The 17,810-nt window shown below is 37.1% G+C and overlaps 3 protein-coding genes across 4 annotated transcripts; 1 reads left to right on the top strand and 2 right to left on the bottom strand.

Moving 5' to 3' along the window:
- The first annotated feature begins 1,056 nt into the window (after positions 1-1,056).
- On the top strand, positions 1,057-2,346 carry LOC132179044 (Adenine nucleotide alpha hydrolases-like superfamily protein). Its single transcript, XM_059591664.2, has 2 exons — positions 1,057-1,482; positions 1,785-2,346. Exons 1-2 carry the CDS (start codon positions 1,079-1,081, stop codon positions 1,948-1,950), a joined length of 570 nt encoding a protein of 189 aa, XP_059447647.1. The 5' UTR covers positions 1,057-1,078; the 3' UTR covers positions 1,951-2,346.
- ATSEC20 (Sec20 family protein) lies at positions 2,234-6,838 on the bottom strand. Of its 2 annotated transcripts, none has more exons than XM_059591661.2 (8): positions 6,737-6,838; positions 5,955-6,256; positions 5,795-5,864; positions 5,570-5,625; positions 5,381-5,456; positions 5,262-5,298; positions 2,668-2,782; positions 2,234-2,572 (listed from the first exon to the last, which is right to left on the bottom strand). In XM_059591661.2, the coding sequence occupies exons 2-8, from the start codon at positions 6,227-6,229 to the stop codon at positions 2,332-2,334; spliced, it is 870 nt and encodes a 289-aa protein (XP_059447644.2). In that variant the 5' UTR covers positions 6,230-6,256; positions 6,737-6,838; the 3' UTR covers positions 2,234-2,331. The 2 variants fall into 2 exon arrangements, with proteins under 2 accessions (XP_059447644.2, XP_088372124.1); XM_088515998.1 differs by lacking the exon at positions 6,737-6,838 and adding an exon at positions 6,324-6,428.
- Positions 6,839-9,340: 2,502 nt separating this feature from the next.
- Positions 9,341-13,515, bottom strand: LOC132176893 (NADH dehydrogenase [ubiquinone] 1 beta subcomplex subunit 7). Its single transcript, XM_088515123.1, has 2 exons — positions 13,036-13,515; positions 9,341-9,576 (listed from the first exon to the last, which is right to left on the bottom strand). The coding sequence occupies exon 1, from the start codon at positions 13,358-13,360 to the stop codon at positions 13,055-13,057; it is 306 nt and encodes a 101-aa protein (XP_088371249.1). The 5' UTR covers positions 13,361-13,515; the 3' UTR covers positions 9,341-9,576; positions 13,036-13,054.
- Between the last annotated feature and the right edge of the window lie 4,295 nt (positions 13,516-17,810).

The raw sequence follows: 17,810 nt of genomic DNA, 5'->3' as shown, positions 1-17,810 counted from the left end.
CCACCCCAGCCACCTCGGGGCCATGGGGGTGGCGTGATGGGCGGGGGTGGTGGTGAGCTGCCCCCACCTCCCTCTAGGGTGGCTTTCCCTCCCCCACTTGGGTGGTTGTCCTTCTAATTTTTTTTTTTTTTTTTTTTTAAAAAAAAAATCAGTTTTGGTATGATCAAGTGTGGTTGTGGTTTTTATTTCCTAAGCTTAAGTTTGATATGATAAGCTTATGTGACAACTTCTTATTGGTGGCACAAACATATCATTTTGTGCCACAACCTCATAGAAGTTGCACTCAATGCATATATATGACATGGTGGACAACGAGGTGGAGTCCACGTGGTAAGTTTTTTTCATTGGGTTTACCTGAAAAGAGGACATTTGACATTTTCTCCCATTAAAAGTTGGACAAAAAGCAAAACTTAATAATAGCCTATTAAAAGAAAGCTATTGTCTATTCTTCCAACATTCTCCCAACATACTTAACTGATGTGAGCATTTTATTTTTCTATTTAATTAAGATTGATGATGTAAGAGTAAATTGACCATATTACATCAACTAACTGAGAAAATGCAAAATAGGATTTCTCATTTGTCAAATGCTAAAAACTGAAATATTTTAATTGTTAAAATTAGAAAGTTGGACCTCATTTGTCACCAAACCCAAAACTCAGGAGACAATGGCACAACTTGGTGAAAAGGTTTTACATGCTGGTGGGTTGGGTTTTGAAAGTAAAGAAGAAGAAAGTGTTTTTGGGATGAGACAAAACCCTTCCCGGCCCGTTTTTGAGCTTTGCTGGCAGGTGACCGAGTCTCGAGGATGGAATGCTTCCAAAAACAAACATCCAACCCCCAATTTTAGCATGGAACAACCAAAGCAGCCCTAAATTAATTGTGTTAATCACATAATGAAAGCTGACAATTTGTTTGTTAATAGTTGTCCTTCTGGATAAACGTACACATAACAAAATGACCAGTACCGTCTTATATTTTACTTTTCTTCTTCTACCCTCCATTGAAAGCCTTACTTGTGCTTGTGGTGGCAGGCAGGCAGGCAATTGGTTGGTTGGTTGGTTGGAGGTGACGGACCATGCAAGGCGGGACCTCTCCGCGGAAGGTAATGGTGGTGGCAGAGCCAACCCGTGAGTCGGCTGTTGCACTACAATACGCTCTTTCCCATGCGGTGCTTGAGCAAGATGAATTGATTCTCCTCCACGTTGAAAACCCAAACTCGTGGCGAAACACATTCTCTACGTTCCTTAGAAGGCCGAGTGTAGGCTCCTCGGATGGAGGTGGAGGAGGAGGGGATGTGGATTTTCTTGAAGAAATGAAGCATGCATGCAAGGCTGCTCAGCCCAAATTGCCCGTTAGTGTAGAGAGGATGGAAATGGAAGGCAAGGACAAGGCTAGCGTTATTCTTTTCCGAAGCATCATACTCGGGATCGATCTCATAGTTATAGGGCAGCGGCGAAGTCTCTCAACAGCCATTTTAGGGTGAGTTTTTTTTTTTAGCTACAATCTTTTAAGTTTTTGCACGTTGCTTGCTTGTACAATGCTGTTCGAGAGAAAAGAGTAATGGTATTGGTAAATGTCAACCCATGTTTCTCTCTTTTAGCACCAAAAAACTTGTTCCCTGCAAGTAGGGAATTCCTCAGAAATAATTTGTGTTTCTTTACTTGCATATAAAATTGGCAAAAAGAATACCACTGAAAGTGTTTTTTTTTTGTTAATTATATTTTATTAGAGTGCTTTTGGATTTTCGTAATGGTATATGGTATGTCTTTCTGCACCAACAGATGTAGGCGGCAGGGAGGGTCTCTGAGAGGGACTAAAGGGATAGACACAGCAGAGTATTTGATTGAGAACAGCAAGTGCACCTGTGTTGGTGTACAGAAAAAGGGCCAAAATGCAGGCTTTCTTCTCAATACAAAAACCCACAAAAATTTCTGGCTCCTGGCATAAAACCACCTCATCATCTATCCGACTCGGCTCGATTGATTCACTCGTTTTTGTTGGGACACCAGAAACAGACCAATTAGACTGCTTTGTGTTTGCCAAATCAGCTATGTACTAGATTTAGTGCACTTTCAAATTAAGACATCTTCTGTTGTCTTTTCTCAGCTATGTATGATTTTCTTTACACTTGATGAACAAAGATTGTACATAAGTAGTTTTGGTCGCATTTGTACAATGAAGCATTTTATTTTACGATTAAAAGAAGAAAACCAAATAGAAAACAGACAACTATCAAGGAATGAAGAAAAAAATGGATTATATGATATTGCATGACATTGACATATATAGCTTAAGAGCCATGACAGACACGGGGACAAGAAAAGAACTTTAGAGTTCATCACGCATAGGTCTTTCAAAAGGAACATCCACCTTATGAACTGCATCTTCATGGACCTGGCCAAGATTTACACCATCTGCAACAGGCCTGCGTCCGATCTCTGCTTGTCCCACCAAACCAGCCTTTATGGCGGCAGTAACCGTTCTCTGCAACTTCAGTATTCCAATGCGCTTTGAGACAACATAAAGAACAGCACATGAGAACAAGAATACTCCAACTGCAAGTATCAACCTGTTCAAATAAAAGAGATGGCATAAATATGTGCAAATAAAGATAACTAGTCATCAGGAAAGAATGAAAAAAAAAAAAACAAAAATCTTCTTTACTTGTCCAAGACATCTTGACGTTTCATTGTGGAGAGTAGGTTTCGGGTTCGCATCAACAATGAGCGGTGCCCTTTATATTCACTTTCAGACTTCTTTAACACTCCTGTTGATTCCTCTATAGATCCAAGCCATATTTGCCAAACAAAATACAACAAGAATTAATGTCCAAAGTTGGTGTATAATCATGTTATGGACTAAGTCAGTACTTTGTTGAAGTTGCAAGTAATATTATTTCATAGAAATCTGACTAAAAAATTCCTATAAATATGCATCTTGTATAGCAGCGAACCAAAAGAAGCAGCATCGCATGATAAATCATTGGGGAAGCCCCGAGCAGACAAAATTGCAGAAAACTTGGTCACATGGATATAAAAGAAACTAGGTGCCACCCCTATAGGTGAAGCCTATATAATGATGTCTCTGCCCAGTGGCTATAATAAAGAAGCCTTATTCTATTATCTTGGCACATAATCTCCCAGTTACTCATGCTTGATCACTAGATGAGGCTGTGAAAATGAAGGTGAGAAGATGGTGTTTCAACTGTAGACATAATCACACAGCGTCAAACTTTAAATCACAGACAAGTAGTAGTTGATCATAGAAAGCTAGAGAAAGGATAACATTCTTATCAAACTGTGAACCCATCACTAGATCTGAACTACAAACCAAAATCAAAGTCATTATCATCTAGATACACAAATTTAGGGGGCTCCTCACACTTTTTTCTTCCTTTTTGTTTTTTGAATAGGTTCACCGCACTTGTTATCTATTCCATCAAAGCCAAATACCATGTCCTCCTTATGTCCTTTCTCATTTGATGGGAAACATGATTTAAGAAATACTTTCATATATGTGTAAAGGGATTGGAACATCTTTTCAACTCTAATATCACAGTCTCGCTATCTTCAAAGATCATTGGTGTTCCACTTTGTGCAAATACACTATATTAAACACAAAAGAGTCAACCTCCACATTTCTAAAGCAGTACGGTGTACCATTTGTCCTCTCCAACTCACCAACTCTCTCTAAAGCCGCCATCAACACAAAGTGCCACTTTTGAGAGAGTCAACTTTCTAAATACTCTTCCAAGAAAAAGGGTAACTTACCGGAGTAGATAACACATGAAGTATTCACTTCAAACAATTTCCTTTTAGAAGGAATCTAGCAGATTTTATCCTCAACTCCTTGCCTTACTCTTTGATAATACAATAACTGAAAGAAAGCAAAGATTACTTCCACATCCCAATGATACACAGGTCTTGTAAAGAAAATATTTCAATGAATATTTCCATTCTGAAACTGCATATGATCCACTACCCAAGCATCCTTACAACGTGCAACATTGAGTAATTCTAGATAGGAAAGATTTAGAGGCTGCTCCACACACCATAAATCATGCAAATAACGCACCATAGATCCATCTCCCACCTCATATCTAACAGATTTAGAAAAACCTTCACACCCCCTCCTTATACATTTCCACACTCACACACCATAGGGCCTTACAACCTCCTTTGAACACCAACCTCCCCTCAAGCTATCATACTTAGTGGCCACCACCGATCTCCACATAACCTCCATCTCCATAGCATACCGCCACAAGTACTTACCTAGAAGGGCTCAGTTAAACTAAATCAGATTTTTCACCCCCAGACCCCCTGAAGTTATCGGAGTACATATTTTCGACCACTTCACTAAATGAAACTTAAACTCATTGAGTATTTTTTTTTAATCAATGTCAACCAACATTCCTTAGATAAAGCCCCTTCCACCACGCCAACCTATCTTAATCAATGTATCATTTGCTAACAATAAATGCGACACTATCATCTCCTCATGATTCCTTTATCCCATCAAAACGCACTGTCCACAGTAAAAGAAAGTATCCTACTTAATGATTCCGTAACAACCATAAACAATAAAGGAGACAATGGATCTCCTTGTCTTAATTCACGAGAACTACTAAAGAAACCAGATGGAGATCTATTAATGAGAATAGAAATTCACACTATAGTCATGCAATTTCTTCAAGAATGACACTCCTCTCCAACTCTCTAGAGATATCTTTCTTCCTCAACATTTCATCTTTCATTTAAAGGTCTTTCCTCTGCAATCATATCCAGCTCACAAAGACCATCCGCCATCTCCTTCTTCTGAGCCACTACATGAACTCCAAAGAACGAAATCTAGGTGATTCATTTTGAAATATGATTTAACAATGAAAAGGAAGAGTTGACCAGATACCAAAGAGAGCCAGCACCATCTCCTTGTGACAAGGAATAAACATTTCACTGCAGATACAAATGGATCGCATCCATTGGAAGATTTGTTTTCCTCACTGATCAATGGGTTAAAGTAATTTTGACATTTTTTACTAAGTCGTGCAGTCATATAAAAATAATTCCATAATACTTTGATTCCTTTAGTATTAAAAACAGTATCCAAACTGAGTTTGTAAAATACAAGAAATTATGATGGAAGAAATATCAAATCCAATAAAAAAGAAGAAGAAGAAGAGGGATCATATCCAATGCAGTTCTGTTATAATTAAACAACAATAACTTTATATAAGATGTTGGAATAAGACGACCTACCGACAGCCACAAGTGTGCCAGCACTTCTTTCCACCTCCTATAAGGACATAGAGATTCAAAAAATAAATTAATTGTGCATCCCATTCAAAACAAAACAAGAAGCAATAATTGCCACTAACCTGAACCATCAATTGGCGAGTACGGCGAAGGCTGTCAGTGATGCTTTCAGCAGCAGATGTCATTCCAGCTTTTGTCCTGAGCGACGTGTATTAACAAACCCAAGTTAAGAATAGTGACTATTTTGTTCATGTTCATAAAACTTGCCATAAATTACAATGACCGCACGGATATAAATCACCAATACTTACTGCAAGTTGCGCCTGCGAATTGTGGACTCTTCACCTCCACCCAAAAGTAGTTCTCTCTGCAATTAACAAAACCACATGAAATCACAGCCTCTCTCATAAGCATTGCCATATGTCAATAATTGCAAAATTTACACAAAATGAGAAATGTTAAAGATGGGTACCAGAGAAACGATCGTTTTTAATGACTAAAATCTTATCAGCGTAATTTAATATGGAAATGATTACCTCTTCTTGAGCAGCTTTCCTCATGTTAGCCTTTGCCTGCAAATTGGCATTCCTCAGACTCAATCGCAAACTGCAAACAAAGCCCATGATCGAAAATCACGAAACTATTCATATATGAAAAATCCATTATAAGAAAATTAATAAACGAGGGAAATTGTACTTATGGGATTGGTTCTTCCAAGTGTGGAGCAAAGCCGTTGCTGATTGGACTTCATGATCGGAGGGCAACTGTGGCGCAAGAAGATCGAGATTGAACTGGAGCGCAGAGAGCAAAGCCAAGCCGTCCTGCGCGAGCCCGTTCAATCTCGGCAGTGAATTCCTCTCCTCCCTGGATTTCCCATACTCTTCGATCGCCTTTATATGCTCTTGGGTCCGACTATACGCTTCGTCCCAGTCCTTCTTCACCTTCTCCACTGCCTCCACTACCTTGTCCATCCAGATCTCACCACCTTTCGCAATTACCTGAAAAAAATGTGAAAAAATAAAACGAGATTTCAAAAGAAGAGCAACAAAATTGAACGAAACGCACCGTGGTGCTTTTGTAGTGGTACTCGGTGAAACGCACTTTTCCCCGTCACTTGAAGAATGTCCGTTTCGTGAGAGCGTCAAGTGAAAAACGCTTATATATATATATATATATATATATATATTTCTCACGTACTAAATAACATAAACATTTGACAAATTTATCCATTCTGATTCTAAAGGTATCAAAATGGACAAAATCGTTGTATTTCTCAATGGGGACTTCATCACGTCAAGTGAAATCGGGCACTTGAAGAAGCTTGGCACGGTGATATACAAATCGTCCCTCACCATGTTTGGAGGGGGAGAAAATTGAGCGAGGATCCGAGGGGAAGTGAGAGAAAGTTTTACACAGAGAGGGTGGCAAAGGAGGTGGAGAAGACAAGAAAAAGGGGTTAGGATGAAAGAGAGAGATACCTGGTCCGGGACGGCAGGCTGGACGTTGCGGCCGGAGGGACTGTGTGGGTGGCTGCCGGCTGCGTTAAGAAGATGAAAGTGAAAGTGCGTTGTGCAGTTTTTTTTTTTTCCGAGATTAGGTTATTTGCGGGGTGGCCCAAAATTTCAACCCGAAACCTGCCCGCCCCGCATCCAACCTGTTTCTGTAAAAAAAAAAATCACTAAATAATTTCTACCCACCATTTTTCCACCATCTCGTCTCTTTACTTTTTTTTTTTTTTTTTTTGGAAAAAATCAAAATGCAAGTGAACAGATGATGAGTAGATGACATAATAGTAATTTTGTGTCCACTAATGAGTGGGTGAGGATTGGCAAGTAGGGATGGAGGAAAACTTCTACCGAGAGTAAAAGAAAAAATTGAGAGTCTAGACTAAGGAGAGCATTTGACCACCCTTAACTACATGGCCATTTAATTGCCACATGGGCCACGACATATAAACAAATTGTGTGATCCGAACCTTTAAGGAGAAAGATTTTGTAATAACTGGATATGAGATGAATCATCCTAAAAAAAAAGATTATGCAGAAACTAAAAAAAGTAGCTAATCGGAGGTAAATCATTATAAAAGTCAACAGACTTTTGTCTCTTTCCCAAACTCTGCTATATTTTCACTTTAAGGATGAAATTGGGAATTTATTAAAATAGTTTTGTTCATATACTCGCCTTTAAGTTTAATTATCAAGCTTAATAATAGAACACCTTAGTTAATTATTATCAACGAAATAAGTAACATGTGTAGCGATTATTTTAGGTGAAATCAGGGAATGATATATATATATATATAGTAATAATTAAGAGATAGTCACATTAAATGTTTTAGTGCTTTAGGATTTATCTTTGTTTAATTTAATTAGTTATTCATGGTACGAGGCACGTTGAAGAAGAGAATTGACGACAAGTGTTGTGCAGATTTCGTTGGAGGGGACACAACACAATGCTTATATATATTTTTGTTATTGTTTGGTTTAGATTGTTGTTAAAGTGATCGATTTGGTGTTTGGTTTAAGTTAATGTTAAAGACAGTGTCACCAGTTGTAGTTTCTAATTGTACTTGTATATTTCTATTCACGTAATTAATTAGAAGAACGAGGAAGTGACATTTTTATGACTTTTTCTACTTTTTAATTGTGATGATTTATTTTGATTAATGTGATATATCTGGTGAAACAACCAAAAAAGATCTTCAGAAGTGCAATTAAACAACCTATACGCTTTAAGCTTAATTATGCTTCCTCAAGAAAGGCTTGTGCAGTTGTGCTTTTTTTTTTTTTTTTCTTTTCATGGTTTTGTCTATAATTATCCCAGTATATCATACGGAAAAGCAATATGAGACAACATATTGTAGATTGTTGGTTAGAAGTGAAAAAAATAAAATAAAGGACAAAAAGTTCGAATTCCATGAGGCTCATTTCAAGCCCATAGTTGGCTAATTCCGATTATAGTAGTCGATGTTAAAATTTCAGTCAAAAATTGCCGATGTCAAAATTCTGATCAAAGTAACTGATGCCGGCCAAAAAGTTGCCGATGTTCAAGTTCCAGCCACAGTTACTGATGTCGGCCACAATTGCCAAAGTTCAAATTCAAGAGTAGCCGATGTTGTTTCAAATTAGGTATCATCAACTCCAACCACTTGATATGTTCAAGATCAATGATCGCTAACAGATCGTTATTTTACCAATTAAGCCAATTAAGCATGTCTTAGTTGACTGATAAAAAGGAAAGGTGGTGGCCATTGAAGCGCTTTTAAAATTTCTGTGATTGTTGGACTTTACCATAAGTTTTCCGCTCTTCAATTTGAACACTTGATTATATATATATATATATATGAAGAAGAAGAAAACATAAGCAGGTGGGCACCCACCACCATGGTATAGATGGTTTGAGTAAAAAAAAAATAGCAGCTTAATTAATTCTGGGTTGAGCAATATATTTCTATTATTTTAAAATGGAAAGTGGAGTTGGAATTAAAGCTAAACGATTGATGGTTCATGTCCAAAAAGGTGAAATCCAATTCCAGGGAATATATACACGATGATGATTGAAGAAGTAGGGCCACACTTGTTTTACTTATTTTTCATCCTTGAAGATTGGAATTAGGTACAGATTGAGAATTATTATTATATTATTATTAAGGAATAAACAGGATTTTTTTTTTCCTGCTTGGTAAATGCACGTAAGGGGGCACACCTGGCATTGCTAATTCTTTGGTTTGGTGAAGACTTGAAATATCTAAATTGCTTTAGCCTGGATAATATCATATACTGTTCAAGTTTCTTCTCAATGGTGTATTGGTGTTGTGTTTGCTCACAAAAATGGGTCACTTTTATTGGGGTTAGAACGAATGTGTAGGGTTGGGCAGGGTTGGGTGTGAGAAATGAGTTTGATGGATGGAGAGCTGAAGAGTGGGTTGGATGTCTAATCTCAATGGAGTGCAAATGGAGGAGTGGAACCTCTCTCTAAATCGGATTAGCTTTCATGATGATTTCCACAGAGCTTCAATTTATATATATATATATATATATATATATGAGAAGCATTTTCGTCAAATTGGTAAAATTACAAGATTAAGCAACAATGCCTTTCATTCCAAATCTACAATGCAATAGCAAGCAAGCAAGCTTATCATCATACATGTCAAGTGATTGTAACTGAGGAAATTTTTATTCCATATGTTGCAAACTGAGGAAACAAGAGCAATTAAATGCAAGAAGTCTCTCGTATTTGTTTCAAAATAACTTCCCATCAATAGCAATGAAAAACATCATCAGAGCATCCACATCTGAGCAGTTTTTCAACATGCCTGTCAGAAATTAGAACCACTGTTATATACACACATAATAATAATAATAATAATAATTGAAAAAGAAAAGCTAAAAAACTAAAAATATTGAACAAGAAGAACAATTATATCATTAAGATACAAGAATTGAATTAGTGAGACAACACCTCCCTGTCTCTCTCTTCTTTTTCCTTTCGAAAACAAATATATAAAGTGAATGAATGCACACCTAACTTGGCAATTAGCTCCAGAAAATTAGAGCGCATGAAGATGTGGTTGAGAGAGAGAGAGATGCACAAGTCTTTTCTTCTAGCCTTCCAAAAAGTATCCAAATCAAAACAAATCATTTTTGATCTGTAATGGACCTTGGATCATTGATTTCAAAGTAAGACATCATAACCCATGTTTGAGTGCCTTCATGCACTACGAAAATATGAAATAACTACCCTATTATGACACAAAACATTAGGCATCAATCGAGCTTCAGGTAATTAAAACTCACTTTTCAACTCTTTCCTACTGTTTAATAATTAAGAGAAAAATGCAGTTCTTGCCAAAAAGCTCAGAGATCTAACAGACTAATATCTTATTACTAGCCCAATGGATGGCATGAAAAGCAGAAAACAAAAAACCAAAAAAAAGTGTCCTTGATATATTCAACTTGCCATTTTCCAATGAGATCTTTGTCTAATTAAAAAGGTTAGAAACATAAGCCCGGATAACTTTTATAACATCTAGTATCTTGCCAATTTTTCTTCCAAACGGCAATAAACAATACTTCGGGGGAAGCCTTCCACTGCACTCAACATGTAAACTAACAGCAACTATTAAACAACTATCACTTTCTTAATAACAGGGAAGACAAGTGTCTCTGCATCCAATGTTATGCCACCATGTGTGATAGATAAAGGAAAAAGCCAATGACACCTGTTTCTCACGGTAGGTCACTTAGATGAGAACAGAGCATCGATGCTTCTCATCGAAGAGTTTAATAATCTAGTTACATAACATCCCAATATTGTCACTGTGAACATACAGTAGTCAACATAACATATTCAAAAGTCATTCCATTATTTTTCACCAATCCCAGGTCATAAAAGATATAACATTTATAAACTTGTATCATTAAGCAATAGCCTCCCTATGACCATAACAGTCTATTTTGAGAAGGTATTTTAAAGATTCAAAGAGTTTTGCAGATAAGGGAAGTTTCAATCCTATGTTCCAAACCTCCAGCTGCAGGCTTGGTATTCGACATCTCTTAATTCACCTCCAAGGTAAACTCGCCATAAATCAAGAAAAATATTTCCAACCAAAGAAAATCATCTACCTCATTCCCACCATCTCCCCCTCTAAAACACTCGTAACACTCTACAGTTCAGATTTTGGTCTTCGTGAAACCATGGAGAAGGCAAGCATAGCAATGGAGGAGAGAGACTATTGATAAGGGCAATTCATTGGTTACTTGGATAATGATGATTCCCATAAGTGTGCACAGGGATTTCCATCGATGCCTTCCAACAGGGCACCAAGAGAAGATATTACGCCAATTACCTTGGTGTGTGCTGAACATCATGGGGACCCACAGCTTGATTAGCATCAGCAAGTACATGGCCTTGAGCCATCGCCTGCAATGAGTGATATGCAGAAAGATGGGTTCCTTCTTATGTTCTTTTGTACATTGACTATCAGAGAGAGTGCAATGTTGTTAAAAGTGTGTACTACAAGGAGAGATCATCATTATTCCTAGACCCCACAAAAACAACCCGGTGAAAGCCCCTTATTCACCATAGCGGACAACATTCTACTCAAAGCTTCCATAACCACGACAAAAAAGTAGAGGAGACAAAGGATCTCCTAGCTCAAGCCACGAGAACTATTAAAGAAGCGAATGGGAGTAGCATTAACCAAAACAGAGAAACAAACTGTAGAGATACAATGTGCTATCCAATCACACCATTTCTCCCTAAAACCACATTTCCACAACATATACAGCATAAAACCCCAAGTAATGTGATCATAAGCCTTTTCCAGATCCAATTTACAGAGTACACCTAGTTCCTCTAATTGGATTCTACTATCAAAGCATTTGTTGGCAATATGGACTGAGACTACTGTCTGTCTCCCCCTGAGGCATTTTGAGTCTCCGAAATAACCTTCACAACACTGCTTCAGCCTGTTAGCTAGGACATTGGAGATAATCTTGTAGACACCACCCAATATGCTAATAGGAAGAAAATCCTTAATGTACAACGCCCCTGTTTTCATGATTTTATAGCCCAAATATGTGGTGTACCTACACCATTGCCATCTTAGAACCTTGCATAGGGATACATCTCAAGAACAGCCTAAGCCTGCACATGATTATGATTACAAAGTCCTTTTCATGCAAACACGTTGTTCCAAGGATTATATAGCCTCTATTATAAGTCCTTTTCATGCAATGTCTTTTTGCAACAATTTAAGAGATTATGGACAATTTCATATTCTATTCCAAGGATTTCCCCTTGATCACAGCACACAGCTCAGTACCTAATCTCCAACATGTGTTTTCACACTATTATAGCTCATTTCTTGGTTATCTTCCAGCACAGCACCTTCAATCTTTATAATGTTGCTCCCAAGTAGTGCACTCTTAATCATCATTGAACATGGTTAAATCATCTAATCCATGACAAGGAACCTCTTACTCTGATTATATCCATCTATTCCCTCACTAAACACTCAACTCCCAAAAGTCAAGCCCACTCCATTTCTTATTTCTTTTTCTATTTTGCTTGCTTCTTTCGAGGCCTGTGGTACCAGTTATTGGTCTCTAAATCTAACTAACCTGAATAAAATCTCTGAAAATCAGCTCGTGACAATAATGCAGTAGTAGCAGAGACTTGCAAATGGCTTCAGAAGTTCACTATTGGCGATTTTCTTATGCTTTGTATTTGTAAGACTACTCCCACCATATGATTGCCAGCTATCCAATCCAGAGGCCTCCATTGGATTCCCAATGAAAGCAGCAACTATCGATGGGAACAAATTCAAAGCCCTAAATTTAGATACTTTTCCAAATGGTACAAACGAAAAGCATAAGTATCCACATACCAAATACCCCTAAATTTTCATAATTAAACCCTGCTCATGCTTAGCTTTCACAAACAAAGCCTAGACCAAACACAAACTCATCATTAAGAACTCACCAATATAACCCTCAAAATATTCATAAATCAAAACCTCCTCAATTATTCCCCCCCCCCCCCAAAAAAAAAAAAGAAAAGAAAAAACAACATAATCCAATAATAAATCACCAACACAAACTCCAGAGATCAACCAAAACCCCATAAATGAATAGGCTCGACAAACAAAGACCCCTGATGTCCACAAGTAAACCCTAGATCATGCAAAACCCGCTAAATAAAACGAAAACAAAACAAAAAAACCTTCTAATCAAACCCATAAAATAAAAAGGCAGGATTCAGACTGACTAACCCATTTGGGATTTGGGCGTCTAAGAAGCAGGGGCAGTGTTGGGAATGAGAGGAAGAGGCTGTTTCTTCTGCTGCTTCAACTTGGCCTCTTCTTCACGGATCTTCTGCATCTTGAGCATCCGCTCCATGACGAGCTCGTACTCGCATTTTTCGTAGGAGTGGCGCTCGTTCTCGCACTTCCAGGGGAGGTACAGCTCAGCCTGTCTGCACTTGTTGAGAGGTATCAGCAGGTGGGCGCACTGGTCTCTGTAAGGAAGCGGGACCCTGGCCTCCACCATCTCAACCTGCGTTGCTATCATCTTCTTCGACGATCCCTCCACTTCCATGGCTTTGAAAAATGGCTTCGGTTTGCGTAGGGAGCTTTCTCTCAGCGTGTCTGTTTAGCTGGCAATGACTGATGGGATGTTGGATTCGCTTGGCTAATTGTTAACTGGCTACCGTGCAGGTAGGGCTGATAAATCAGCCGCTCGGCCGAAAAAAACTTGATCTCGTCTCGGTCTAAATTCGGGTGGATTGGGATGAGTTTGTGGGTTGGGTGGATTTAAAGAAAAAAAAAAAACTATCATAAGACACTTAATTTTATTTTAATCGATAAAAATTTAAATGTGTTAAAATATTTGTTCCTATGCAAAATAACATTTTTTTTTTCTTTTTTATGAATACAAAATAAAAAAAAAAAATCTTTAACTCAATATTTAATGCAATCAAATAAATCATTTCACGTCATGTTTAATGCTTAATTGTTGTTTACTGATCGTGAAAATGATGCCGTTTGAACAGTAAACAACATCATTTGTTATTGTCGTTTATTGTACAAACAACATCAATTGTGAATTATTATCATTTGAACAGTAAATAATATCATTTTTTATTGTCGTTTATTGTTCAAATGACATCATTTTCATAATTTATGTCGTTTGTCTAGTAAATAACATCACAAGTGATGTTATTTACTAGACAAACGACATAAATTGTGAATTATTGTTGATTAAACAGTAAACGATTATTTGTGTTGTTTAAAGGAAATGACAATTAAAAAAAACACACACAAAATGCTTCTTTTTTTTTTTTTTTTTGGTAGTGTATGACCTTGTGATAACTCGACAAACTAATAATATTACTAAAGAGGGAGTGTTGAAAAGTAAGGTGCCATGACAAAACTAGATAATTGAACATTTCAACCATATAATTGAACATTTCATACTTTTATTGTAAGGATTTTTTTTTTCTTCTTTATAAATATTGGTACTAAAACCCTTAAGTCAACTATGAAAAATCCTCCAAGAAAGTTCTAAATGCATTAGTGATAAAAAAAAAAAAAAAAAAAAAAAAAAAAAAAACATCATATAGAGATTAGAGAAGATAGAGAAAGACGTGAGAGAAAAAGAGTAGAGATCGTTATTTTTGTTTAGATGGTTGGCTTGTGCGTTCCACGTGCAAGATCGTTGCTTTATTTTTGTTTAATTTCCTCCAATATTTTATTTTCATAAGAGTTTATCTGAACACTCCACATACAATAACATTCTCTTTTGGCCTACTATTATGACAATATTATAATATTCATGCTATTAAGCATGTACTCTTACAAATTTGGTGGATGCTGAATTTTCTTTACTGCATGTATTGATATTTGATTATAACTATATATGTTCACTTTGTGACAAATCATGACATTTTCATTCCTTTTTTTATTCTTTATGGGTGACCCTAGCTATAACTATATTAATATTTTGTAGTTGATAAAATGGACTACATCTAATATTATATATATTCTTATTACTGAATCAAATTGGTTTAATTTTAAAGGTTTACCGTTCTTGATCACCATTTTGTGGCGTCTCTATTTCATTTTGTCTTTGAATTTGCTCAGATTCCTTTTAATTTATCTAGAAAAATCCACTTCACCCCCCTGAAGTTTCAGGAATTTTTCAATTTGAACCCCAAAGTTTAAAAATTGGCAATGTACCTAATGTTTCAAAAATTTTCAATTTCAACCTTATGTTACTAATTTCTGTCAAATTGGACGGAAATCTCTAAAATTACATAATTACCCTCAGGCTTTTTAAAAAAAATTTCGTCCAATTTAACGAAAATTAGTAACGGAATGTTTAAATTGAAAATTTTTGAAACATTGGGGGGTATATTGCCAATTTTTAAACTTTGGGGTTCAAATTGAAAAACCTCTGAAACTTCGGAAGGGTAAAGTGGATTTTCCTCTAAATAAAAATTTCATGTACATGTGGGCCTAAGAAATTTTTTATTTTTAATGCCAAATTTACCATCTTATTATAATTAAATCATAAAATAGGGGCTAGCTTGCTTCCGCCGGTGGCGGGCGGGCGAAGGGTCCAAAGGACACGTAGCCGGGGGCGAGTCACTATTGGTGTGGACAAAGTCACTAAATTTATGAATTAATCACAACATACATGTTTAATATTCCATAAAGTTCATCTAAATAATCTTTATGTGATTATCATTATAAAATTAGGATGATTTGGCTATTCCTAAAAATATTATAATAATCACAATTTCAATAGCATCTAATTCTCATAGAGATGCCAAAAGTTCATTTATGAAGTTTTACAAAAATATTTACTTGGTTATTATCATCATGACTTGGGAGTTGGGACGCTGTGGCTATTCCCAAATCGCTTTGATTTTCACTACTTTATAATGGCACCATAAAACTTCAAACTTTATGTTGACCACAAAATATACCATAGCATAAAGTTTAATTAATATTTATGCTCAATAAAGTAAATGATCATATGAGATATAAATAAATAAGCATTAAATAGTTATTTTCATAAGTCTATTACTCTATATATAGGATAAACGAATTTTAAACCAAAACAAAACAATGGCTTGATGGTCATCAAATTTTCTTTGAAACCCGATTTTAAAGCATGATTTTGGTTCAGAATCATAAAATCTTTTGATTCTGTCAAATCGACTAATTTTGTCACATTGGTTCTGAGCCAGGCCAAACCTAAATTTTAAATTTTTTTGAGCGACCACCCCTAAGGGCCATGGGGTCCTTGGGGGTGGCCGGGCCAAACCTAAATTTTTAATTTTTTTTTGTTTGGCCCTTGGGGGTGGCTCGAGCATCCCTAAGGGCCGGTTGAAACCACCCTCATGCCCCTTGAGGGTAGTTCGATCAACTCCAACCCAAAAATTTTAATTTTTGGGTTTGGCGCTGGGGGGTGGCCGAACCACCTCTAAGGGCCGGTCTGGGGTGGCTTCAGGCTCAATTGGAGCAGCCACCCCTTTGTTTTATTTATTTGTTTTATATTTTCTTTTTAAAATTTAAATACTATTTTATTATTTTATAATTAGTGAGACACTTAACAGGATCTTCTAACTAATTTCAGAATCTTGAATTCAAGGGGAATTCAAGATCGAGAACCGCCTCATCAGCCTGAGTTTCGGTCAATGCAGCTAGCCGGTGAGCTTCCGGAGTCCCTCAAGTATTGCCAGAGCCTCCAAAACCTGGATCTCTCCGGCAACGCTCTTGCCAGCCCCTTTCCATATCTGATGTGCATGAGTCAGATCTATTACCCGAGCCAGAATTTCTTGGGCTTGAGGATTTGAGCGCAGATGTAAAGGGAGGTGGAGTTTATCTTACTTATCATCCAAAGCTTCCTCCTTTCTCTCTCTATTTTCGCTCTACGCAACTTCCTCCTCTCCTTCGTTTTCCTCTTCCTAGTCTTCTTCTTCTTCTGACGAGCTCGGTTTAGAGTATGTGTCTCTCTCAATGACCACTTTCGGAAATTGATTTCTGGTTTGGGGGGCCATTTTGTCACGTGAAGAAATGAGAAGCTGTTGCATAAGAGTTGGGAAGCTAAAGGGAAAGGCAGCAGGAGCATGACAGTTAATTCTGTTAGGAGGTATTGCAGCATGTGTATAATAGAAGCTGTTATAGTAGTTGTTGGTAGTTAGTTGCAAAAGTTGTTACAGTTAGTTGTAAACAATTGTAAGCCTAATTGCCTTGACTGCTAAGCTTATATAAGGCTAGTTGAGTGCAAGAAGGGGTATCTTTTGGAGAAGTGTACAAACATTGTATGGAGATTAGCCATCTCGAATTGGCCAAGTTGTTCAATAAGAAGAAGTCATCCATTTCTCTCTCAAAGTCTCTTACTCACATTCTTTCTCTCTCATTTTCCTTTCTAATTCTGGTTTGGCAGTAACTTTCCTGTTACAAGTGGTATCAAGAGCCATTTGTTTTCTTTTCATGGAAACTAGGTCAATGGGGCAGAATGCGGATTTGGTGCAGTTCAGGAAGGAGTTTAAGCAGTTGAAGGATGATATTGAAGAGAGGAATGCAAGACTGGAAAGGAAGCAGGATGATCAGTTTGCTTTTATAAGTGCAAGGCAGGATCGTTTGGAGGTGAAGTTGGATGAGAGGTTGGATCAGTTGTTGAGTTCCATTAAAGATTTGCAGAAGGGAACAGGACAGAAAGATAAAAGTGTATCTCTTAATTCTATGGAGGCCAATTTTGGTTCAACTTCAAAAGGAGGAAGGTATGCAGGAGATGGTGGAGGATTTCATACAGAAGATGGTGCAGAATTTCATGCAGGAGATGGATTCTACACTAAGTCTATTCGGTTGGAGTTTCCAAAATTTAATGGGGAGGATCCATTAAATTGGTGTTACAAGGCTGAACAGTTCTTTGATCATTATTCTACACCGGACACTCAAAAGCTGAAGATTTCTTCTTTTCATATGGAAGGTACAGCTTTAATTTGGTTTCAAGAATTACATAAGTCACATTCTTT

The sequence above is a fragment of the Corylus avellana genome, chromosome 4 (assembly GCF_965113065.1).
Source record: "Corylus avellana chromosome 4, dhCorAvel1.hap1.2, whole genome shotgun sequence".
Lineage (NCBI taxonomy): Eukaryota > Viridiplantae > Streptophyta > Magnoliopsida > Fagales > Betulaceae > Corylus > Corylus avellana.
Note: the sequence above shows the minus strand (reverse complement) of the source record. Positions and strands in the feature narration are given on the sequence as shown.